Source organism: Sarcophilus harrisii, chromosome 4 (genome assembly GCF_902635505.1).
Source record: "Sarcophilus harrisii chromosome 4, mSarHar1.11, whole genome shotgun sequence".
In the NCBI taxonomy this organism is placed as follows: domain Eukaryota; kingdom Metazoa; phylum Chordata; class Mammalia; order Dasyuromorphia; family Dasyuridae; genus Sarcophilus; species Sarcophilus harrisii.
In genome coordinates, this window is record NC_045429.1 from 361,935,710 (window position 1) to 361,963,206 (window position 27,497).

The window sequence follows — 27,497 nt, forward strand, 5'->3', positions numbered from 1 at the left end:
CAAGTCCCTCTCCTGTTACAATTCAGTGTTTAAACTCATTCTTAGCTGGTTAACATGCCTTCACTTCCTCATATTCTCCCCAATTCCAGTAATTTTTGAATTTCTGGTTGTTGCATAAACCTCTTTTACTAACCCCAAAAACCAATTTCCTAATTCCCATATCCCTCAACCTAACCCCATTAAATTCTACTCCACTTATCTATTCCTTCCTCTGTGCTCTCTGGAATATGTTTTATAACTTTGAAACTAGTTTTCATCTTAAACTTTTCTTTCTCCTTCTATCTATTTTCTAAGACCTGTCTCCCTCCCATCTCCCAACATGTAGGTGTTGCATCCCTGGCTACCTTTTCCAATTACACTTTCACTCATATCCCCTGACTCAGTAGTCATGAGAAAGGAATCACAAATACTTTCACTTCCTAATGCCATTTCCAGACTTTTCCCCTACTAGCAACACTTAGTAACCTTTCCATTTCTGCAATACAAATTTATCATGAAAGCATGATTCTAGTTATTGTTATCTATCAACCCTCAGAATATTTTCTTTCTTCCCTTAGTGAAAGCTAGTTATCTAACTCATGGTTAATTTCCCTACTTTATCTGCCCTGATAACTGGGGGATAGAGAGATAAAGAGATAGAGAGATAGAAAGATTCCATTTTGTCAATGTACTCAATTTCATGACTTTTCTGTACTCTACATCAATAATACACATATAGTAATACTCTTGATGTAGCTATCTGGCTACTTCAATATTCATGAACTCTAAAATTCCTTTATCTGATCACAATCTTTTTCATTTCATCTTTCCCTCTGTCTTGTGACTCCCAACCCTGATTTTTATTCTTACTGTGATCTCTAATCCCTCTGCCCTTCAGTTCTATCTCAAGCCATCATCTCTTCTTTGGCTATGCACTTTTCCCTTTCCTATTTTTGCCCCATGATGAATCAGTCCAACTCTATACTATCCTTAACATGTAAATCCATTGTTTTATGCTTTATTAATGGTAATATCTTACCAAAACTAAACCTTGGATTATCCCCACTATCTGCCCCCTTTAGTCATATTCATATGCTTCTGAAAATCATAAAAACATACAAATTGTTCATATTGCAAATTCATTTTAAATGATCTCAAGTGGGCACTCACTACAGCATTTCCTTTTAAACTTTCCCAATCGCTATACTTTTCTATCCTATCTATTATCTAGCCTATCATCTAGGCTAAAACTTTTCATCCTTTCTCAAGCTTCCCATGGCATTTCCCTCTACCTCACCCTCTCAACTTCTAGAGAAGATTATTCCTTCATCATCCTACTCTGTCCCTAACCTTAAATTTCTCACTACCTAATCCCATAGTACCCATCAACAAAAAAAAACAGAAACACCCTTCACTTAATTCCACAGTTGTCCTATATCTCTTATCTTCTTCATAACTAAATTCTTTGAGGAAGCTACCTATATTATCTGCCTCTACTTCCTTTCTTCCCATTCAATAATAAGCATTCAGGAATCTGGATTTTTAGTTAATAGCAAAAAAGTTAACAAAAACTCCCTGAAATCCTAATGCAGAATCTCCAGTATGATTTCACTTTAGAAATTATCATGCACTGAATAAGAAATAAATATAAAGTCATTTAATAAAAACCACATGAAATTGTTCTCTTTAGTTAAAAGTGACCTTTCTGCTAAATCTAATAGCTTTGTCTCTATGCAGAAAATTCTTAGAATTAGATATCCAACTCTCTTTTCTTAGCTTAAGTTATAATTTGCCAGTCACTTCTTTGGTACCTCAAACTAGATATTCCTTAGACATCTCAAACAACATGTCCCAAAATAGAACTCATCTTTTCCCTTCTTCGCATCTTTCCAATTACTGTTGAAGGCACCACCATCTTCCCTTGCAACCTAAGTATCATACTTAACTTTTCATTTGCACTCACCCTACATATCTAATCTTTTGCCAAGTCTTGTTTCTATCTAGCTCTACAGCAAATCTAGTGTATGTCCTCTCTCCATTCACACTTTCCTTGTATAGACCCACATCACCTTTTACCTAAATTATTTCAGTAGCCGCCTAACAATTTCAACAGCTTCCCTACTTTGTCTCTCCTTCCTCTGCCAGGGGTCCTCAAACTACGGCCCGCAGGCCAGATGTGGCAGCTGAGGACGATTATTCCCCTCACCCAGGGCTATGAAGTTTCTTTATTTAAAGGCCCACAAACAAAGTTTTTGTTTTTACTATAGTCCAACCCTCCAACAGTCTGAGGGACAGTGAACTGGCCCCCTATTTAAAAAGTTTGAGGACCCCTGCCGGGTGAGCTAATCTATCTGTTCCACAAATGGCAAAGCAATTTTCCTAAAATGTAAGTTTGTTAATGTCGTATCCCCAACCCATTAAGAAGTCTCAGTGGTTCTCTATTACTTCCAAGATCTAATAGAATTCTCTGCTTTGTTTTTAATTCCTTTACAGCCTGAGTTTGTTCTAGCTTTCCATTCTTTTTACATTTTCATCCACAATCCAGCATCATGATCCTTCTTACTGTTTTTTTCTTGTGGAATATTCCATCTCTTGATTCTGTTCCCTTACTGGCTATTTTCCATACCTGGATTATTCTCTCTCTCTCTCTCTCTTGGCTTTCTTAGCTTTTTGTGAGATTCATCACAAATCCCATTTTCTACAGGAAACTTTCCCCACCCTTTCCTTTATACACACATATATATACTACTAAGTCCTCCTTCCGAGACTACCTTCCACTTAGACTGTATATGCTAGTTACACAATTTATGCAAGTCATGTCCTCTGTTAGAATATGCTTTGCCTTTCTACATTGGCATTGTGCCTAGTATTTAATAAGCAGTAACTGACTAACAGATTGAACTTCCTTGAGCCTGTTTTTTCATCTCCTATAGTGGGAGAGCTAAATAAAATGACATCTGAGGTTTTTTTTTTCTGTCTTTGATCCACAGAACATTTAGCATTCTTCCAGCTGTAAGTCTTAGGATGGTTAGATCCATTGCAAAGCTTATGACCAGATGAGGTCCTGCTTTCCTTTCTCTCAATTTTAATGATTCAATTAAGAACTCTTTCTTCAAAATCTCAGCATTAGTTCTACCAATTTCCTCTGTTTGTCCCTTCATGTCCCCTTGTTCCTTTTAAGGGAACCTCTCTTCATGTATATCAAAACTAAATAGTATGATATATTATTCCAGGCCTCCAATCAGGGAAGAGAAATAAAAGGATAGTGAGATATTCAAATAGGCAAAACAACAACAACCACAAAAAAGATGTTTAAAAAAAGCACCAGAAAAGAAAGATGGGGGCTTAGCACTACCTGTGTCTCAAACTATGGATTTAGATTTGGGAGTAATCTTAGAGGTCCAACTCCATCATTTTACAAATGGAGAGATAGAAGTACAGAGATATTAGGTGTCTTGCCAAAGACCTTTCAGGTATAAAGGATTAGAGTCAGATTAGAAACACAATCTTCTGATTTAAAATGTTAATCTTTTGACACTCAACAGATGGACATTTTTCTCTTTTTCCTTCTAGGTCATCAAGGCTAAAAAAATTAGAAAGATAGCTGGAGAACAAATTGATAGTCCTGATATTGTCTCCTCTCTGTCAACTGGAGTTTTGTGATGGTATCAGATTCAACAGCTACAAACCTAAGAATTCAAAACTTTAAAAATAACAATCTGAATGAAAAACATGGGGTAGGGTTCCAGCGTGATCCTGCCTCCAGTACTTAATTCTGTGATTTGGATAAGTTACATCACTTTTAATGTCAAGTTTTCTTTTAATTAATTTTTTAAAATTTACAAACATTTATTTTCTCTGCCTTCCATCTTCTCTACCCTCCCCATTAAAAAGGGAAAAAAGCAGGGGAGAGGTAATGCCTTGTCACAAATATGCAGTCAAGCAAAATAAATTTACCCTTTAGTCATGTCCAAACATGTATGTCTCATTCTGTATCTTAAGTCTATCATGTCTCAGTAGGTAGGTGGCATCCTTCAACATGAGTATTATGGAAGTGTGGTTGGTCATTGTCTTGTGCAGAGCTATTAAATCTTTTAAAGTTATTGATTCTCTCGATGTTGTTATTGTATAAATAATCCTCTTAGTTCTTTCCATTTTCTTCTGTATCAGTTCATATAAATCTTCCCAAGTTTCTTGGAAATATTTCATTTATTATAGCATAGTCAATGTAAGTTCCAGATGGACACATTACAGATATAATAGGTAACATCATGAACAAACTTGAGAAGCAAAGAAGAATTTACCTTTCAAATCTACAGAATCTATGAATTGTGACCAAATAACAAAACAATAAAGAAGATAACAGAAGATAAAATGAAAATTTTTCATCACAAAAAATTTTCAAGTTTTCAAATATCATTTTTCTTTTCTGAAATGAAGGAGGAGAAAGTCTTCTGCAAGCTAAACACCTGTAGTTTTGTTAACCAATCCTCATGCTACATGGTGTCCATTCCTCTCATCAACCTGATCACCCTTTATTTAAGTTTAATAACAATAATAGTTGATGTTTATATAATGCTTTGAGGTTTGCAAAACACTTCACAGACATTATCTCTTTTGAGCCACACAATCACCCAGTGAGGAAGGTACTGTTACAGTATCACATTTTATAGATGAGGAAACAGACACATATCATTAAGTTGTTGTGAAGAAACCATCTTATAAGTTGTAATGTCAAAGGGATATGTTACCTATAGAAACTTTCATCCTTGTCCCAAGAGCTGCTCATTGTCTACAGTCATCCTTCAGTTTTCATGTCTCAGATTCTGTACAGAAATCCAAGAGAATGCCCGTAGGCAGTCCCACGTACTAGATGGCACAAGAAGAACAGCAATCCATTTGAGAAAAATGCACCAAACAAAAAACTTAGAATGACATTTCTTCACAGATAAGGATCTGTCCAAACTCATAGAGTAGCAAACCTGGCATTTCAGGCTTGGACATGACTAGAGTGGGATCAGGATTTCTATAATGACCTCCTTCTGGAAGATTCAGATTCCTGGAGCCTTGCTCCAAACTCTAATATTTGTTTTGCTTCCCAACTAAAATGTATCAATTAATGTCTTAAACTTTGGTGGATGGGATTTGGAAATGAATGCAAGAGAGACTTGGGAATCGGAGGCAAGCTTTCAGATAAAATAGAGATTCTCACTTGAAGAGAGAAAGTACTAAAAACAGTTTGGGTTAGTGGACAACCTAAAATCATAATTTCTATGTACATAGTATTTTAAGTTTTATAGGGTGCCTTCCTTGTGACAATTTTATTATTTAGACCCTGGTGGATCCAGAATAAATTTACATAGAAAATATTTCTGTTTAATCAGAAATCCTTGAGTGTTTCTAGACTGGATTTTTTTTTTATTAGATAAAAGAAGCCATTCTCTACCTCAATTCTTAACTAACTTAGTCATTGAATGGGTGTTGCCTCAGTCAAACTGAGACCTACTGAAGACCTTAGCTTAAAAAGGCCACTTTTCCCACTGCATTCTGGACCATCTCTAGTTGCCCTTATCTCTATCTGACAACTGGAAGCAAATGACTGAAGGAGAAAGTGAGGTTGGTGACTTTGCACACCCCACTCTCACTTAAATTCCACTCATTTGCATGTCATGATATCACTTCCCTGAAGTCATTTCATCTTCAAGAACAAAGGACACACAGCAACAACCTATGAATTAAATGACTGATTCTAAGCCAACTGCTTCTCCCCCTTGAAATACCCCCAACACCTCTCAGCTACACTGTTTTAAAAAGTAAAAAACAAACCCTCCACTGTAATGGGAAGACTGGTACTGTTTTCAGCAGGACATAAGAAAGTGACATCTGATTTTTATAAACTTTTACAAAAAAATTAATAACATCAACAAAATCAGAACTACAAACATTGACACTATGTTATAGATTAAATTGGGGACACTGGGTAGAGGTGTTTAGACCTCATTTTTAAAACCACTGATTTCTTTAAACTCTAGGAGAAGGTTGTCCCTTTGGAGCACTAGTCCAAAGTGCTTGGCCTCTATTAAATTTCTTTCATCTTTGCCTTTCCTAACTCAGACTCCTAGGACTTCCATCATACCAAATTCATGAGTTCACAGATACTCAGAGTAAGAAGGAAGCAAAAATATTAACTGTAGGAAACAAAGATATCTGATCTGTACTTAAATGGAAATCTCCTTTGCTACATCCCATACAAGTAATTCACCACTTTTCATTTAAAAACTTCAAGGGAAGAGTTGTTATTGATAGCAGTTTGAGGAAACATTTTACACTGTTATGTCAAGCTGAAATTTACCTTTGTGCAGCTTCCACCCATCAATCTTACTTCATCTGGCACCAAAAATAAGTCTGATTCCTCTGTCCCAGTGTATCCCTTCAAGTTCTTGAAGACAGTTGTTGTGACCTCTTTAAGTCTTATCTATATGCAGTTTTATAAACCAGCCTTCATATTGCACAATCTCCAATCCCCTCACTAACCTAATCACCCTCGTCTTTAAATTCTCTAGTTTATCAGTATCGTGAAACTGTGCTTCCCAGAATTGAACACAAGATAAAATGTTTGGTCAGATGAGGACAAAGTATGACCGGACTACTACCTTCCTTGTTCTGGGCACCATGCCTCTTTTAATGCAGCTTAAAAGCACATTTGATTTTTGGCTACCATCCTCTATGCTCTGAGTTCCAAGGCCTCTTCCCATCTGTCCTGCCTACCATAAGTACAATATCTATATAAATAAGCATAAACACCACTGCGTGAGAAATGCTTTAGAGGAGTACAAAATAAAGAACTGCACAAGGTCCAAGTTAAGGTGGGGGTGGGTTGGGTAGGGGGGAGATGGAGACCATTACTGACCAGGGAAATAAAGACAGAGGTAATTGAATGTGATTTTATTTGGGAAATGGATGGTTAAGAAATCTACCTCTCCTCAGATTTCTTTGTCTATTCTGCCAAGACCTTCCTTCCATATTTCTCATTCAGAAAGCCTTCCAAATCCCCACAGAGGATTAGGAAAAGGGTAGAATATAACCTCTTACTTCTCACAAATCACTCTTTGGCTATTACTTTTCCCTAAGAGATAAATAGATAAATAGTGCTTCAATATTTGCAAAGTGCTTTCCCAACAACCCATAGAATCAAGAAATATAGATGTTATTCTCATTTTATACATAAAGAAATTAAGGGTTTGAGAATTTAAGTGACTTAGCCATAATACACAATGTTACCTGATAAATATATCAGATATGTATATGGTTCAAATGAAATATTTGTAAAAGATTTAGCAAAAATCTGGCACAGAGTAGGCACTATATAAATGTGAATTTCCTTCATACCCTTCCCCTAGATTCAGATAATACTAGTACATGTCTGAGTCAAGATCTGAACTCTACTCTCCATTTTCTAAAACACTTTTTGCCATCCCATGCCATATCATTCTATCACATGGAAGAATGGAAAATAAGATCAGAAAAACAAGAAATAGAAATAAAGCATGAAATGTATGAGTCTGTGTGGATATTTACATGTGGGAATCTATGGACTATATTAGTTTATCGTGTCAGCTAAATTAGAACAGAGCCTACCCTGTATATATCTCTTTAGCCATTGTTACTAGAAAAATTTGCTAATTGTCATTAGCAAATATTAAAGTTAAGAATTTCTCACTGAAAGTTAGTCAGATGTGGAAACAGCAGATTAAGATATCCAAGGGGTCCTATACATAGAGGTATGGTTTGCCATGAGCATAAAGTGTCAAGACTAAAATGTATCCTTTTAGTTATTTGTCTTTCTTTTTTGCTTCAGCTTCTTATACCATGAGGAAATAACTCATTTATATAATGCTTTTAGGTTTACGAAACACTTTCTGCATATCAATCCTATGATGTATGTAATACAAGTATAATTATTTCTATTTATAAATAAGGAAATTGAGGCTCAGAGAGCCTAAATGTCTTGTTCCCATAATCACATAGCAAGCAGTAGGTATCAAAGTCAGAATTCAAACCCAAGCTTCCTAACTCCAAATTCAAAATGTTTGTCATTATATCACACTGTGATAAATGTTTTTATGGAATAGAACATGCAAAGAAGAATTAAGATCTTTTTCCCCCAAGGCAATTGGGATTAAGTAACTTGCCCAGGGTCACATAGCTAGAAAGTGTTAAGAGTCTGAGAGCCACATTTGAACTCGGGTCCTCCTGACTTCAGAACTGATGCTCTATCCACTGCACCACCTAGCTGCCCCGAGGAATTAAGACTTTATCAGTGCACTGTTGGATCTTAGAGGGGTGGCATAGAGTCCCAAAATTGACACTGAAAAGGGATCTTACTTTGTTGCTCAGTTGTTGCAATCATGTTCAACTCTTCATGATGCCATTTGAAAGTTTTCTTATAGAAACCTGGGATGGTTTGTCATTTCCTTCTCCTGTCCATTTTAAAGATGAGAAAACTAAAGCAAACAGAGTTGTGACTTGTTCAGGGCCACATGCTAGTAAGTGTTTGAGGTCATATTTGAACTCAGGAAAATAAGTGAGTCTTCCTGATTCTTTATGCCCTGGTGTACCTAGCTGCCCAAAAAGGGATGTAGAGATATGCTCCTTCAGTTGGGAGATGGTCATGTTAGACTAAAAAGATGAGGTAGAATATGAGTATGACAAAATGGAAATTACAAGTACAAGAAGGAAGAAAATATAAACCAAAAGATAATTCACCTTGGCATGAAATGGGCAAAAGTAGGTTTCTTGATTTGGGGACCATGAGCTTGTGGTTTTTTTAATTCATATTGTTTACAACAATTCAAACAATAATCTTTTGCATTTTATTTCATTATTCTGAGAAGTCCACAAACTTCACTTGAATGCCAGAAATCCATCTCACACACACACACACACAAATACACACACACACACACACCATTAAGAATTCGAAGACTAAAGTGAGAACAGTATAACTTTTACTTTGGGTGAATCACTTCTATTCAATGTACCTCAGTGTACTCATCTCTAGAAAGAAGGTATTGGATTGTTGATGATCTAAATCAGGACTTCTTATACTTTTTTCACTCATGACCTCTTGTCATCTGAAAAATTTTTAGGTGACTCCAGGTATATAAGTATATAAAATAGGTATACAAATCAAAGACTTACTGATAATAAATCGTAATTTCATGACCTCCACATTCAGTTATGTGATCCCATATAGGGTTGAGAGTCACAAATTTAAGAAGCCAGGATCTAGATGATACACTTGCTTTTGATTGTGACATTCTAAAAGTCCAAGATGACACTAAGCAGAAAGTATTTTCAGGAATGGAGGAAGATATTGCTGAATGCATGGCTGCGTGTCATAGGACTTAACTGCTAGGAACAGTTATGGTCAGGCCATGGTAAGGACAGATCTGAGATTAAGAGAGGGCTAATAAATAGTGGCAGATGTAGGTTTGGATAGGGGCTACATCATGATCTAGATTCTGAATCATCTACCTCTTTGGCTGTCTGGTGAATTAACCTCTTCTCAGAATAGTGTTTTTAAAAGCACAAAATAAAGATCAAGGATTATAAAGGAAACCTAATGAAATATAATTATTGAAATATATTGAAATATGGTTATCAAGGTATCTTTTTTTTTAAATCAAGTTCATCCAGTCCCAGGTAAGAAATCCCTGAAGTGGATTATGAAAAGAGGATGAGTTCTCAGAAATAAAGAGCTAAAAAAAAACTGGCACTGAGTTGCTAAGATAAGGAATAATATGAGGATGGAGGCAGAGACTATTAAGAGGTAAGATGAAGGCAGGCTGAGAAGGGAATTGTTTATATATGAATGTGTCATAGGAAATGAAGTAAACTTTAAGCTATGGAGGATGAGAGCACACCCACTATCATTCAAGGGAACTCCATATACTGTAGTCAGTACAATGGAAACTATTATCTTTTCTGCAATGAGTCTCACTAGTCCATTTGGATTATCCATAGCAAATGCATGATCCCAGGTTGATTTACCCCCTCAGCTGCCAAGTATGTATCTAGGCCACCTCTCTGCACCATCCGTGGGTGTGTGTACTCAGGGAATGCAAACTCATTTCAATATTAGCCTAAGCAAAACATAATTAGAGAGAGAAATCTCTGAGGGGAGGGGAAGAAATCATACAACACATTCTCAAAACAAATAAAACTGATTTGGGATTATCTGCTATTTATCTTATTCCTGATACTGTTCCTTTCCAAAAAAATATCACCTGGTCTGTCTTAACTAAACTTTGCATCTTTCTTATCACTTAACACAGTGCTCTGAACACTGTAGATATTTAATTTGTGTTATGTATGCATGCTTGTATGAATTAATTAATTTAGTGATTTCCCATGGTGTGCCTACCTTGGGTTTGGGGCTGAGCTAGGGCCATAGCTGATGTACTTCTAGAAGAATCCTGGCCAAGAAAGCCCCAGCAACCTAGTCTTGGCCTCCTGCCTCCACTCACTTCCAAAGGCTTTGGTCTTTTGTCTAATTCAATCCTCCCAGGATTCCTCTCTTCCTTTCCTAAACCAGAATGTCTCCTTGTCTAAGAAGCCTGCATCTCTTTCTTTGTCAAGAAGTGGCTGCTCAGTGATCCTTGCCTCAAAGCCTGAGAAAACAACCTTGTTCACAGCTCTGAGCCAAAGGGAACAGCAGAGTAGCCATCTGTCCTCATTCTTCATTTGCTATTCATGGTTCTCAAGATCACAAGCATAGTAAGTAAGAACACTTGGTCATTACCACTCTGTGAGCTGTCTTAGACATTTGACTTTTCTCCCAGAAGTCCACTATCCTTTAGGCACTTTCCCAAGGATATGTGACCACTATGGTAATATCCCCAGATCATTGCATCTTAGCTTCCAAATAAGTCCCAAAGAAGTTATCCAAACCTTAAGTAAAAAAACAAAACAAAAGAACAAAAAAAACCCAATTATTTGACATCTACATCAAATTATGGCAGGACAAATGGACTCCCAACTCTTTACTACTATTGATGACTCTAAAGGAGAAAGTAAAATAATGTGTATCTCCATTGTTGTTAGGAGTCCTAGTGAGCCTCCTGTGGTATGAGAGTGCAAATCATAAATGGCATGTTGCCTCTGTCACTTCTTGAATGTTTCCAGAGTTAGTATTTAAGCATATAAGACTTGGAAATTTGGGGTTGGAAGGGAAGAAATTTAGGCATATACATAGTTCTTTCCTTAATTCCATCCTCTATGAATCTATAGCAGACATGGAACTAGAGAGAATTAAGATAAGCAGCTGCCAGAACCTAAAGGGCCCTCTTAAATAATACTTTAAAAAAAAGGTGCTCAATTTAATTTGATAATCATTTTTAAGGACCTACAATTCATAAAGCATAGTGCTAAAGGTTAGGAGTACAAAAGTAAAAATGAGGCAATGCTTGTCTTTAAGGATACTGAGGTGGGGAGAATAGAATACAACATGGACACATCTAAGTACAAAGTATATATAGGGCAATACAAAGTAATCTCAAGAGGCAGAGAGCATTAGGAATTTAGGTGATCATCAAAGTCTCATGGCACCTAAGGTGTTTTGAAAGAAACTAAGAATTCCATGAAACAAAGATAAAAACAATTGTTCTTTGTTTTCAAAGAGGACCAAAATGACATCATTATGTTAGAATCTAGTTACAGTGTATCCAACTGTGGTTGTTCAGACCAATATGAACTCAGAATGCTCTGCCACAGGTTGGACACAATTAGTCTATATGCACGTTTGGGGTAGCTTCTCGAATTTTTTTCTTATTTTGTGTTTGCTTTGGGCTAATTCAATTCTATTTTGCTCATAAAGCACAGAACCTTCTCTGATGAGGGCACACTTCATTGGGCAGTCCTGTGCCAGTGGTCTCCCATATTATATAGTCGATTCTAATGTTACTGATTATGCAAAGGCTTAAAATACAAGGTCATATGAATGTGGAGAGAGGGGTTCAGGGAATGTTTAGGAAAGAAAATGAGGTGCTATTTTTAAGCCAGAAAATTTCACTCTTGATGGCCCATAAGAATTTATTTTGTAGTCAATATTGAGTGGGTAAATCTGAGTCTTTGTCTTCCTATTCAAGGAAAGAAGGAAGGGAGAATGGGAGAATGGGAAGAAATAAGGATGGGAGAAAGGGAGGAAGGTAAAATGACTCAATATTTAACTACTTACTATTTGCCCGACTCTGTGCATTTTATACATATTATCTTCTTTCAAATAAAAGAAAGTTGGGTGCTCTCTAAGATCTAGTCAAGTTTTGAGTTCTGTGCGTTTTAGTGGGAATACACAGCCTCCAGTGGATAGTAATGCACAGGACAAACTTGGCTGCCATCCAATGTGTTCCCAGTAACCAATGAGGTACATAGTAGGTACTTTTAAAGGACATCAAAAGCTTTTTCCTTCCATAAAAAGAAGAGAGATTCAACTGAGTCCAACAAACAAAATGAAGTGGGAGGAATTTAGAATAGTCTTTAAGAATTTCCTAACTAGCAGGATACAAAATAAACCCACATAAGTCATCAGCATTCTTATATATCACTAACAAAATCCAACAGAGTTACAAAGAGAAATTCCATTTAAAGTAACTACTGATAGTATAAAATATTTAGCAATCTATCTGCCAAGGGAAAATCAGAAACTTTATGAGCAAAACTACAAAACACTAAATTGGATGAGTATAGGATAGTTTACCTCTCAGACCTGTGGAAATGGAAGGAATTTATGACCAAAGAAGAACTAGAGAGCATTATTGATCACAAAATAGAAAAATTTGATTATATCAAATTGAAAAGTTTTTGTACAAACAGAACTAATGCAGACAAGATTTGAAGGGAAGCAATAAACTGGGAAAACATTTTTTACAATCAAAGGTTCTGATAAAGGACTCATTTCCAAAATATATAGAGAATTGACTCTAATTGATAAGAAATCAAGCAATTCTCCAATTGATAAATGGTCAAAGGATATGAACAGACAAAGAAATTGAAACTATTTTCTAGCCATATGAAAAGATGCTCCAAGTCATTATTAATCAGAGAAATGCAAATTAAGACAACTCTGAGATACCACTACACACCTGTCAGATTGGCTAGAATGCAGGGAAAGATAATGCGGAATGTTGGAGGGGAAAAACAGGGACACTAATACATTGTTAGTGGAATTGTAAATACATCCATCCATTCTGGAGAACAATTAACTATGCTCAAAAAGTTATCAAACTGTGCATACCCTTTGATCCAGCAGTGTTTCTACTGGGCTTATATCCCAAAGAGATCATAAAGACGGGAAAGGGATCTGTATGTGCACAAAGGCTTGTGGCAACCCTCTTTGTAGTAGACAGAAACTGCAAACTGAGTGGATGCTCATCAAATGGCTGAATAAATTGTGGTATATGAATATTATGGAATATTATTGTTCGGTAAGAAATGACCAGCAGGATGATTTCCGAAAGGCCAGAAGAGACTTACATGAAATGATGCTGAGTGAAATGAGCAGGACCAGGAAATCATTATATACTTCAACAACAATACTATATGATGATCAATTCTGATGGACATGGCCATTTCCAGCAATGAGATGAACCAAATCAGTTCCAATAGAGCAGTAATGAATTCAACCAGCTACACCCAGCGAAAGAGCTCTGGGAGATGACTATGAACCATTACATAGAAAAGTTTGGCAATTGTCATTGCTGTAAAATTACCCATGCATATAACTTGTAAATAAAAAGCTATAATAACATTTAAAAAAAAAAAGAATTTCCTAACTAGATTGGATTATACCAGAATCAGTGATTGGTATGGAAGGCTGATAAAGCATCTCAGTTTCTGAGGACTTTTTCCCCAAGGAAAGTAAACCAGCCATACCAGTAAGTATGTTTTATTGTTTACTTTTGCCCTTTGTTCTTGAAGAAAACCATGACATCAGAGAGGTGATGATGCCATAACATGCAAATCAATTGGATTTACGTGAGGAAGGACCGTGCAAGGTTACCTGCCTCACTTTCCCCTCCAAAAACATCTGGATCCAGTGACCAGATATAGATCAGGATGACTAGAAATGATCCTGGATGAAGTGGGATGCCTCAGTCTTTTTAGGCTAAGCTTTTCAATAGGTCTCAGTTTCACTGAGGTGGCACCCATTCAGTGATTGACTAGGCAGCAATTGAGGCAAAGTATCTCCTGTTTCACCTATTCCAAAAAAATCTACTATATCCCCATTCCCCCTGCCCTTCTTCCTACCTATATCCAGAACATAAAAGAAACCTAACCATGAAGAATTTTAATCAAAATGGAAAATATGTCTCATAGCCTTGCTTCATATTTTTGGTATATCCTCTCTCAAATCCTTATGAGAATTCCAGAGTAAGATAATATTTCTTTAGAAGATTTGGGTTTTTTGTTTTGTTTTGATTTGTTTTTGCAAAGCTCACAAAAAACTTCTACCTTCCTGGAGTAGGTGACATCTAAGCATACTTCTAGAGAAGAAATAGCTAATAGCTAGAAGAGAAAGCTTTTGGTAAACCTTAAGGAAATGGGTAAATAAATGTGTCATTATTATTTTTATTAGGCAGTACAAGTCAATATAAAATTAATCAGGAACAGTTCTCAGGGATCTGAAAACCAATTTTCCAGGTTCTCTCTTCTTCCTGCTCCCCACATTTTGATGATTCTATTATTCTTTAGCACCTAGTCCACATATACTGCCACAGGAAACTAGGAGAGATTAAATCAATCATTTTGAAATTCTGAGGAGAAAGTAAGCTGAGAAAATGGTGAAAATGATTGGATAAAATACGGCTTGAGAATTATCTGTGGATTTAAACCCTGGTTGACTTAGGATCCCAGATAACTGGGGAGTTGATTGAAGTACATTAATCAGATGCAACAGCTGAGCAAATTCCTGCACAAATTTTGCCCCCAATCCAGTTCTCAGATTTAAGAGGCTGTTTCAGTACTTGAGCAGGTTGAAGCTTACCCAGGATCTGATTAGAAGATAACATCTTTCTGACCTTCAGCAATTTGGAGTGGGGGGATCCGGGACAGTCTTCTCATTTTCATTCAGTTATTTTCCTGAGAGAGCTGGAACAGAACATGATGCTTAGCTACATGGAGAAGGAGCAAAATTTAGACTTGATTGATGAATAAAATTTCTCCATATCCCTTCCCTTTTTCACCTCTTCTTTCCCCCCTCAAAAAAAAAATAAAAACACCCAGATCATTTTTCCCTTGAAGCAGTGTCCTTAAGAAAGAGCTGAATCAATGATATGACAGACTTGTCAGGCTCCAAGAATGCTTCTAGTACAAATCAAGGAACCTCAAAAGTCTTATATGCAGTGGAACTGGACTGAAAGAAAATGGTTAACATTTGTAAAACTCCAAGAAAGAAAGAAAAATCTCAGAAAAGCTTCAAGAGAACATGATTAAGTTCCCCCAGGGAGTTCTAAGCCACTCTGGAACAGCTCTGGGAGTCCTGTTATTCCAAAAAGACTCAAGAATCCCATTTCAGTTTTAATTTCTAGAGTCACTGGGAATCCCCTGAAGATAAGGACCCCACAATACACTTTCAGGGATCTCCCAGCCTCTGGGTTCAGACTCCATGCTATGATTTTTAGTCCTTATCCACACACACAAAGAAACCCCCCAAGGTTTTCGCGGAGACAAGTCCATGGAACCAATATGAACACTTTGTTTGACACCATCCAGCCTATGCAGAGCTCTCTGTGGTAGTGATGCTGACTTTCCCCAAGCTGCCGAAGGAGAACTTGTGTTTTCTCATATTTCCTGGGTTCAACCAAGGTGGAGGTCAGTTCCTGGTGGGATCGACTCTTTTACAACCTAATTGGTCAGAAGTAGCGATATGCAAGGCAGTGCGGCAGAGAAAGGGCCAAATCATCCCAAAATAGAAACCCAAGAAATATCCTGATCTGACCACACTCCAAACATGCCTGAGTGCAGCTCACTCACTGAGAAAGGTGAAGAAGAAAGCAAAAGAAAAAGGGAAGAATAAAATGTAAGATGGGTGAAATGGTGAAAACAAGAGTCTTTTTTTAAAAATGGGAAATCCCAGTAAACCTTATGTAAGATTAGCCTCTTGTGACCTATATTATAAATAAGGAGGATCATAACTTATTTTTGAGGAAAGATACATAAGCATTGGTCCAAGACCTCTAGTTACCAAGAGGCAATCTCAGCTAATCCACTCACCTAATTTGCAGTCAGTGATGAACTATTTTGCTCTGGTTTATTCTACTAATACAAAAGCTGTGATTCCTATTCATCTTGTTCTTTCAAGGAAGTGGAATTTTGGCAGAATGCTATGAGCCCCAAAGATCAGAAAAGAATACCTTAACAAAAGGAGTGAGAAAATAATCTTCTAAACTGCACTCTCCCCATCTTGAATCCACTGAAATTGGACAAAAAAGCGAGACTGAGACCATTGAACATTTTTCCAGTTGTCTCTCAATCTGCATTTTTCCCCCTTTTGCACTTTCAAAGGTAGGAGGAGGGAGCAGCAATGGCTCCAGAGTCTCTAAAAACTGCTTGGTGGTCTGGTATCATGGGGATTTGTAGAGCTCACTTTGTAGAGATCGTCCCAGCTGGAAATCAACCCTGAGACAAAGGATTCAAAGGCAGTGCCAAGCAGACCAAGCAGCCTATGAATGAGCCCCCAAACAATGCATGTTGGTGGGGAGGAGGGAAGGCTGGAGAGCAGAGGAAGGATGGAGATGGAGGGGAGAACAAAGGGGGAAGGGGGCTTTTTCTCTCTCCCCAAACCCTCCAGGGAGAGATAAATATAATTATCATCCTGGCGTGACAGCACATAAAATAAAAGGAATACCAGTAGGGCGACCATCTCTGCCGGGACTCGAACCCGGAACCTCTGGATTAGAAGTCCAGCGCGCTCGTCCATTGCGCCACAGAGACCTCACCACACATACAGCATCAGCACCAGAACTGAAAAAGCACATACCTTCTGCATCACCGAGCCATCTCAGCATCCTGCGCTCTGAGCAAGGGACAGGGACAGCTGGAAAATCCGGAGCAGGGATCCACAAGCCGGCTCCATCAAAGCTTCTCTCAATACAGCAGGTCCCTGGGTCTGTAGGAGATGGAAAGGATCTGAGAGTGATCTTTTTCCTTTGACCCAGCACCCCTAATGGAGAAAGAGCTGGAGTCTCTCTTTTCCTCTCCGTGCCCAAGGAAGGATACAGAAAGGGTCTCTCCATTCTCATGCAAATTAAGCATTATAACTCCAGCCCTAACAGTGAAAGCGGGAAAACAGAAGCCATGTCTATCTCCATCCTCACTCTGTATCGCTTTAACCCAATCTTGCTCTGTTCAGAGAAAGGCTGAGCAAAGCTTGGAAGCTTTGAAGAACTGATCCCAGAGACAAAGAGGCTGCCTCAGTACAGATGCTGAGTGAGGGGCAGCAAAAATCAGCAGAGAAAGCTGTATTCTGAGCAACAGAGAGGTCACTGGTCCAGAGCTGATCTCAAACCCTGTATTTATCTAGCAGGGAAACGAGTCACCCCTTTTGCTAAGCAGTGGGAGCGGAAAAGGCGGGGGCCAGATTAATGAAATGCAGATGGGAGGTGCTAGAGAGACCTCTCAGAATCTAGGAAGGGAAAAGATCTGAGAGGACAAGATAACCAGACCCCTCACTTAGGGACACAGCTAGGGATGAGAGTAGGAAATTTCCGACATTTGTGCCAATTTTCCCCTATCTTCCCTAGGCAGCCATAACCTAAACCGTACCTACGTTACCTTCCGCAAATTCTCTCATGGTTTGCACCATGCTCCCTTCTAATAGAGAGAAAAATTACAGCAAAATCCAGGGAATAGGATATTTCCTCTTCTTGAGGAAAACTTCCAGGGCTAGAAGGTTTGCTGAAAGATCATCTTGAATTATCTTTTAATTCTTGGTGAAATCTTCCCTTATCCAATCAGACAGAGTTCTACTACATTTCAAGTTTCCACGAGAAATACTATTTTACAATTTTTCTTGGTTATTATTTCCAATACTGTTACCCTCGTGTTCGATAAGTTCCTCCTTATATGAAATTTAATTCACTACTGCTTCACTTTAAGCTGATTTCACAGAATTACAAAATTATGGAATGAGAGTGTGCCAGAAGAAATCTTTGGAGATAAGTTAGTTTCTCACTCTATAGATAAGAAAACTGAGGCCTAGGGAGATGAAATCACTTTCCTAACTTAGCCGCAAAGCCAAAACTTTAATCCTGACCTCCTGATTCCCAAATATAATGTTCTTCCCACTATGCCAGGCAATCTCCTCTTAATCAGAAAAACCCAGTTGCCAAAATGATGCATTTGACGCAAAGGCTTTTATTCAAGCTTCCCTATACCCACTACACACAAATTAGATGAAATAAAAGGGCAGAGACTATATTGAGACTATTTTCTGTTTTGCTGAGGTTTCTTTATGCCCTTGTACTTCACTGCGGCTTAGACCACCCTAAGCTAGGGGCCTTCAAGTCTTAGGTATGGATTCAAGCCATACTCAAAAGTGTCAATAGAGCACCAGTCCTGAAGTCAGGAGGACCTGAGTTCAAATTTGACCTCAGACACTTAACACTCCCTAGCTGTGTGACCCTGGGCAAGTCACTTAACCCCAAATGCCTCAGCAAAAAAAAAAAAAATATTACCTTCATGTCCTATCAGTGTTCCATTCAACTACCTTGCTATGTCCTTACCACCACTCACATGCAATCCATATCCTTCTATCTCTAGTTGTAAGAATCTCTATTCACTGCCCATTGCTTTTATGTGTTGTTCTTCTATCAAAGCATACATTCTTTAAAGAGCAAGACATATCTCTTCTTTTATATTAGCATGCCTAGGGCTTAGTATAATATCTGAGAAGATTACCTAGGTCAGCCAGGTGGCTCAGTGGATAGAGTACCTGACTTATAATCAGAAAACCTGTTCTTCCTTAGTTCAAATCCAGACTCAGGTTTTTAGTGGCTGCAAGATTATGGTGATTCTTTTAAGCCTATTTCCCCCTATGTAAAAAGAGTAAGACAGGGAAATGGTAAACTACTCTCATATCTTTGCACAGAAAATCCCCAATAGGGTCCTGAAGAATTGGGCATTCCTGAATAACATCTATTTGATAAGTACTTCTTAATTCATTGAAGTAGTTGATTATTACAATAGAGATAATAATAAGAGAACACATTTATATAGCACAACATTCACAAAACATTTTATGTATGTTATCTCCTTTGATCCTCTTGACAGCTTCATATTGATTATTAAGAATATGAGTATTATTAATACAGCTTTAAAGATGAGAAAATCAGGGTGAAGAGTGGTGATAAGATCATAAATGTCAATCTAAAAATGGCCCTTATTGATAATCTAGCTAATCCTTTTTTTTTTTTCAGTTGAAAAAAAAAAACTGAGACCTAAAGGAATTAAGCAATTTACCCAATGGAGTAAAATAGATAAAATGTTGGGTCTGAAATCAGGACCACAATAGTTTGAATTTGGCCTCAGATATTTACTCCCTATATGTTGCTAAGCAAATCACTTAAAATGGGGGTAATCATAGCACCTAACTTGAAGACTTGTGAGGATCACATGAGATATTTATAAAGTACTTAGATTTTTTTTATTTAAATAAAAATAAATACTTAGCATAGTGATGGCACATTGTTGTTGTTTATTCTTTAGTTTTTCAGTTATGTCTGACTCTTCCTGATCCCCTTTTGGAGAGTTTTCTTGGCAAAGATATTTCAGTGGTTTGCCATTTCCTTCTCCAGCTTATTTTACATATAAGGAAATTGAGGCAAATAGGGTTAAATCATTTGCCCAGAGTCACATAGCAAGTAAATGTCTGAAGTCAGATTTGAACTGAGGAAGAAGAATCTTCCTGACTCCAGGCTTCCCATTCTATTTCCTGTATCATCTAGCTGCTGTAGCTTGGCACAGGGCAGTTGTTATAAAAATGTTTTTTCTCCCTTTCCCAGTATCACACAGGTAATAAATAGAAATTAAATTAAAACTCAAGCCTTTAAATATCACATTTTTGTATGTTCCACCATGTTCTGCAGCTCCTCTTGGACAGCTCATTTCTTCTCACCAAGACTATAATAGTAACATCCTAATTGGTTTTTCTGTTTTTAATATATGCCTACATATAGGTGGTATACTAGATAGAGAGATAAGCCTGAGGCAGGAACATTCTCTTTCTGAGTTCAAATCTGGCCTCAGATATTAATACTAGCTATAAGACCTTGGTCAGTCAAAAAGACCTGTTTGCCTCAATGTCCTTATCTGTCAAATGATCTACAGAAGGAAATGGCAAACCAATCCAGTATCTTTGTCAAGTAAACACCAAAAGAGGTCACAAAGAGTCCTATTTGAACAAAATAACTGAACATTAATATATACTGATTCCCTATATTCTGACCTATGTCCTTTGTGACTGGTAATCTGGGAGCCTCTTTCAGGCTAGTGGTATTCTAGGTTAGAATAACATTAGAGAGGCAGCCTGCTTTAGTGAATTAGTTGCTAGAATTGGAATCAGAAAGACTGACTCAAATCTCATCTCAGGCTTAATTCAGAAAGACTATGTAAGATTCTATGGGGGAGGGGAAGGAATCACTAGGTGTCTATGATGACAATCTCAAAATCAATTGCCTTGTAGGAGCAGTTGATAATATTTCTGAATGTTTTATTTTTATGGGACCTGTTCTTTTTGTCTTCTACTCATTTTTGTGTAGTGAAATAAAAGTTTTCCTATACCTGATATACATTTAGTATCTTGCATTCTTATGTAGATTATGGGGATTCCTTTTTACCCACATTTTAGATAACATAAATGTGAGTTATATGAATGTCACAGGAAATATTTTTGGAGTACAGACAAAAAGCAGAAGAAAAGAAAAAAAATACTCTCTCAGAATTAGATCTGAGAATTGTACCTGGTCTATGTGAAGCCATAGTCTTAGATGAGGACAGGATACCTTGTGGCATGTTTACATTTAGATGTGATATACTTTTTTTGTAAGAATAAGTAAGGTTAGTGATGATATATTTTATTTCTATTTATATATGAAAAAAAAAACCTCAGAAAAATTAAATGACTTGTCCAGAGTCACAGAGCTATGAAACAGAATGGACCAGATTCAAACTCAGTTCTTTCTAGAGTCATAGTTTCAGGAATGTTTTCCCTTTTAAATGTCTTACAAATGCCACTGACAAATAACTAATATTACTAAAATAATATTGCTTCTGTTAACTAGAAGTCATCTTTAGCAAATTAATTATACCTTCCCCTTACTCTCTTAAAAAAATCCAAATTGGGTTAACCCTCGTTTAATGTTTCTCATTTTGACTTCTGAGGGAAAAAATACAATAAGAGTCTTTAATCACATTAACTAATCAGAAAAGTTGATATATCTCAATAAACTTGAGATATAGTTGCCCCAAACTAATATGCCCCAAAATGGTGTTTTCATGAAAGCAGAGATTTAAATTTGGAAGGGACCTTAAAGACCATCAAGACTCTGGAAAGAAATTGTGGCTTGTCTTGGATCTAATTGTACGTGAGCACTTATTGGAGGTTAAAACAGAGCATGGCCAAAGCCTACCACATCTCTCAAGGTTTCTAGTACCATTTTATGGTTTAGATCAGTGGCTTCTAACTCAGATAGAAATAGAGGTCACTTATTCATACATAAGTATCCTTATGGCTGCATGTTGACTTAGTTTTAAAATGTAATGTCATCTATATTTTATTGCATTTTTATTAGTTTGTTAAATATTTCCCAACTACATTTTAAATTCTCTCCAGGAGCCACTGAGGGTGTCATGTTTCACACCTTTAATTTACATTATATCTAGAAAGTAAATACATTTGGAAGAACAACTATTTCCTTTCCCATCACACTTATCACCTGTCCATGTAACTCCCTAACTACACTTGTCAAATAGACTACTGGGCAGAAATTACCTCTTCCAAAAGCCAAGTAGAATCAAAAAATCCCTTTTCTTTCTCAAAGGTCTGATTCCCAGATTCTCAAATTTGGAAACTCTTAAACTTGGGGTTATACATAAAACAACTCTTAAAATTGGTACTTTCAAACAAGTTTTTCTCTTGCTAAAAAAAAAAAAAAAAAGCAAAATTCTGAAATCATAACATGTAGGGAATTAAAAATCTCTCCTTCACAAAGAAGTTGAGATTCACAAAGACTGCCCCTGAACTATTATTCAAGTTATGTGCAAATGCAGGTCTACTACATATTTATATAGAATCAGATCCTAGTAAATTACTTAACTTCTCTTTATTTTAATTTGCTCGTATATAAAATAAAATGCTCATGTAAAAATTACAAAAGCTTCTTCTAAAAGTCATGGGACCTAGATTATTTTCCGATCATAATACATATGTACTATGCTGCATCTGATAGGAATAGACATATAGACAGAGAGAAAGAAAGAAATACATATACACAGATAGTGAGACACAGAATTTGATCTCAAAGCTTATTTATATACCACAGGGAAGGGGAGGATCCTTCAATGAAAGTTGACACCTCTAAGTCCAGGCAATCAGTTATCTTGAGTTTCCTATGTTTAGTAAAACACCAGTAGACATGCCCATATTCCACAAGGAGGTGCCTTTCTAATGCCTCTATGCAAAAAATCTCTCCCTACAATAGCATTATGATGTTTGGGAAACTAAGCAAACTAAATAGATACTCCTCTGAACAGCCATTATCCCAGATAGAAATGTGAAATAACATAAAAATGATATAATCTGATGTAAATGTGATATACTATAACATGACATAATATAATATGTATATTTCACTCATAAGCAAACTGATGGGAGTCACTCATTCTTTAATTTGGTGTGCATCTGACCACATCTGAGAAGTGAAAACAAAACCTGCGTTTGGTCACAGAGACAAAAACAATTAGAATCCATCTTTATTTCTAGTCTCATTAAAAATCCAAAGTCCGTATGACCTAGCTCTTCAAGTTAATTTTTAAAATCCCAGTATCTGAGGCAAGGATTGTTTACAGAAAGTAGGATGTGTTTTTCTATTGAAAAAAAAAAGAATCACAGAAATAGAAGGGACATTTAAGATTATCTAGTCTACTTTTCTCATCTTACATATAAGGGAATTTAGGCCAAAAAATGTAGTGGTTTGCCCAAAGCCACATTCACAGCCAAGATTAGAATCCATCTCATGACTCTCAGAAATCTTATTTATCCCATGAGTTATATCAATAAGCTAGAAGGAAGGAACAAGCCCTCATCTCCCATTTCTTTCTTTCCATACTCAGTAACTTCCAGGTCCCACAACTTCACAAAACCTATTGCTATCATAAGGAAACCAAAATCCCAGCACCTCGTATAGTACCTCTAAATGAGAAAAATCAATCCTACTAGCTCTCAGTGTCTACCTCTTCATATCTCACAGTTAATACAAGAAAGGAGACTGGACAATTTATCTGTAAAATCAAGAAGGCATAGATCTTCTATTCACTCCAAGGTTATCTTTAGGCAATATATAAAAGCAAAGAAAACCTGAGGATTTTTTTTTGTTTGTTTTTAGGACAGTTTATCATGCTGCAGTAGTAGATCTGCATGTGTTTTGGAAAGAGAAATGGAATAACTCAGGTAAGATTGCTTTGTAGCAAAGTAATGCAACCAAGGGATTGTGTAGCATGAAGTTGTTCCACATATCCCTAGAGGGCTCTCCTGTGCTATAAGCTCCCTGAGGTCTTGGGTACAGTGCTATGTGTGACAAGGTTAGCAATAACTGGACTTGACAATACCTTCCCTATTCTCTTGGATGTAACTGTGTCACCTGGCATGGAATTCTGCTACCCATCCCCTCATAGCATGACCCATTTTCTTCCCCAGTTCCTTTCTTTAACACATAAAAGTCCCTTTCTGCTATAATCTGTTCCACTCAACATTCCATCTGAGACCTTTCCATCAGTTTCTCCTCTTATATATAGTAGAAGAAGGAATAAGTTTATGCTATGTATGTGGATGTATGTATATATGTGTGAGTATATGTTTTATATACATGCATATATATCTACATACACACATGTAAAAATATGTGTATAAATGCTGTATACAAAGCACTTACTATGTGTCAAGCACTATGATAAAGACTTTACAAATATATCTCATTTGATCCTTACAACAACCCTATGAGGTGGTTGCTATTACTTTCTCCATTTTACAATAGAGACAAGCAGCGATTAAGTGACTTGTGCCCAGGATCATAAACTTAGTAATTGTCTAAGACACGATTTGGACTCTGGTCTTCTTGATTCCAAGCCCATCAGTGCATCCACTGTGCCACCTTACTGCCCTTTAATTGTTGGACTGTGTATCTAATGTGCCAACTCCAAAGTGACAGGACACAAGGTATAATTTTTAGCTGCTTAAGTCACTGCAACTATCTGCCAGCATAATGGCAAAAAGTATAAAGTATTTTACAGGTTATTTTGTCATTGAGGCTATATATATATATATATATATATAGGCTACATATATATGTGTACATATATATATATATAAACACATATCTATATTCCTTTTTCTAACCATCTCTCATTAGAATGTAAGTTTTTTGAGAATAGTTCATTCTTTGTTTTTATATCTCCAATACGTAACCTAGTACCTGACACATAATTGGCATTTAATAAATTCTTCTTGTTCAATTCTCTTTTTCCCTCTGTCTAAGGTCCTTTACATAACAGGGAATAGGGTTGCCTATCCCCTTCCCTTTCCCGTCCCCTAAAAACAAAGAAAAGTGATAGTTGCACATTTTTGGATCACTCCAAATTATAAGATCAAAAATTCAGAACTAGAAAGTATCTTCGATAATGTAATACAATCCTCTCACTTTATACTTGAAGAAAATTAGGTATATCATGACCAAATAGGATTTATATCAGGAATTTAGGGCTAGTTCAATATTAGGAAAACTGTTAGAGTAATTGAAAATGTAAGTAACCCAACTGACAAAAATCTTATGATTATCTCAATAGATACAGAAAAAGGATTTGATAAAATCCAACACCCATTCCTATTTAAAAAAAACACTAAAGAGTAAGAGAACAATGGAATTTTCCTTAAAATGATCAGTAGCATCTATTTAAAACCATCAGCAAGCATCATATGTTATGGGGACAAACTAAAACTATTCCCAAGAAGATCAGGGATGAAACAATGTTGTCCACTATCACCATTATTATTCAATATTGTATTAGAAATGTTAGCTTTGACAATAAGAGAAGAAAAAGAGATTAAAGAAATTAGACTAGGTAATGAGGAAACCAAATTATCACTCTTTGAAGGTAATATAATGGCATACTTAGAGGACCCTAGAGAATCAACTAAAAAACTACTAGAAACAATTCACAATTTTAGCAAAGTTGCAGAATACAAAATAAATCCACAAAAATCATCAGCATTTTTATATATTACCAACTAAGTCCAGCAGCAAAATATATCAAGAGAAATTCCATTTAAAATAACTATTGACAATATAAAATATTTGGGAGTCTATCTGTCAAGGCAAAGTCAAGGATTATATAAACACAACTACAAAACACTTTCCACACAAATAGTTGGATCTAATCAGTTGGAAAAAATGTCAAGTGCTCATGGGTAGGCTGAGCAAATGTAATAAAAATGACAATACTATCAAAATTAATCTACTTATTTAGTGCCATACCAATCAAATTCCTAAGAAGTAACTTTACAGATCTAGAAAAAAATAATAACAAAGTTCACGTGGAAGAATAAAAGGTCAAGAATTTCAAGGGGATTAATGAAAAAATGCAAATGAAGATGCCCTAACTGTGCCAGACCTAAAACTATATTATAAAACAGCAGGCATTAAAACCATTTGGTACTGGCTGAGAAATAGAGTAGTCAATCAGTGGAGTAGGTTAGGTTTACAGGACAAAATAATCAATGACTATAGCAATCTAGAGTTTGACAAATTCAATGACCTCAACCTTTAGGACAAGAACTCACTATTTGACAAAAACTGTGGGAAAATTGGAAACTCGTAAAGCAGAAACTAGGCATTAAACCTCACCTAACACCATAAATCAAGAGAAGGTCAAAACAGTTTTGTGATTTATACATAAAGAGTGATATTATAAGCAAATCAGAAGAACATAAGATAGCTTACCTTTCAGATATGTGGAAAAGGAAGGAATTTGTGACCAAAGAAGAACTAGAGTTCATTACTGAACACAAAAAAAAGATAATTTTGATCATATTAAATTAAAAAGTTTTTGTACAAATAAAACTAATGCAGACAAGTCTAGAATGAAAGCAATAAACTGGGAAAACATTTTTACATTCAAGGATTTTAATAAAGGCCTCATTTCTAAAATATATAATTGACTCAAATTTATAAGAATTCAAGCCATTAACACTGTACACCAAGATAAGGTCAAAATGGGTTCATGACCTAGACATAAAGAATGAGATTATAAATAAATTAGAGGAACACAGGATAGTTTACCTCTCAGACCTGTGGAAGAGGAAGGAATTTATGACCAAAGAAGAACTAGAGATCATTACTGATCACAAAATAGAAAATTTTGATTATATCAAGTTGAAAAGTTTTTATACAAACAAAACTAATGCAGACAAGATTAGAAGGGAAGCAATAAACTGGGAAAATATTTTTACAGTCAAAGGTTCTGATAAAGGACTCATTTACAAAATATATAGAGAATTGACTTTAATTTATAAGACATCAAGCCATTCTCTAATTGAAAAATGGCCAAAGGATATGAACAGACAATTCTCAGACAAAGAAATTGAAACTATTTCTAGCCATATGAAAAGATGCTCCAAGTCATTATTAATCAGAGAAATGCAAATTAAGACAACTCTGAGATACCACTACACACCTGTCAGACTGGCTAGAATGACAGGGAAAGATAATGCAGAATGTTGGAGGGGATGCGGGAAAACTGGGAAACTAATACATCGTTGGTGGAATTGTAAATACATCCATCCATTCTGGAGAGCAATTTGGAACTATGCTCAAAAAGTTATCAAACTGTGCATACCCTTTGATCCAACAGTGTTACTACTGGGCTTATATCCCAAAGAGATCATAAAGAAGGGAAAGGGATCTGTATGTTCACGAATGTTTGTGGCAGCCTTTTTTGTAGTGGCCAGAAACTGGAAACTGAGTAGATGCCCATCAATTGGAGAATGGCTGAATAAATTGTGGTATATGAATATTATGGAATATTATTGTTCTGTAAGAAATGATCAGCAGGATGATTCCAGAAAGGCCTGGAGAGACTTACATGAAATGATGCTGAGTGAAATGAGCAGGACCAGGAGATCATTATATACTTTAACAACAATACTATATGATGATCAATTCTGATGGACCTGGCCATCTTCAGCAATG

The 27,497-nt window shown here is 36.4% G+C and overlaps 1 protein-coding gene, 1 long non-coding RNA gene and 1 other non-coding gene across 6 annotated transcripts in view; 1 reads left to right on the forward strand and 2 right to left on the reverse strand.

Annotated features, from left to right (window-relative positions):
* AIM2 (absent in melanoma 2) overlaps positions 1-4,082 on the forward strand; it is a 62,806-nt gene extending 58,724 nt beyond the window's left edge. The window contains exon 7 of the mRNA XM_012548018.3: positions 3,553-4,082. Within this exon, the coding sequence (XP_012403472.1) occupies positions 3,553-3,642 (90 nt within the window). The 3' untranslated portion in view covers positions 3,643-4,082. The remainder of the gene's footprint in view (positions 1-3,552) is intronic.
* LOC116423355 overlaps positions 1-27,497 on the reverse strand; it is a 73,647-nt gene that overhangs the window by 40,705 nt on the left and 5,445 nt on the right. For 3 of the 4 annotated variants that reach the window (XR_004233938.1, XR_004233941.1, XR_004233939.1), the window contains 2 exons: positions 17,018-17,146; positions 13,774-15,126 (listed from right to left, as the gene is read on the reverse strand). This is a non-coding gene — a long non-coding RNA (uncharacterized LOC116423355). Of the gene's footprint in view, positions 1-13,773; positions 15,127-17,017; positions 17,147-27,497 lie in introns of those variants that run through there. The other variant, XR_004233940.1, reaches the window with a different exon arrangement.
* On the reverse strand, positions 16,898-16,971 carry TRNAR-UCU. The gene has a single exon. It is a non-coding gene; the product is annotated as a tRNA-Arg (tRNA).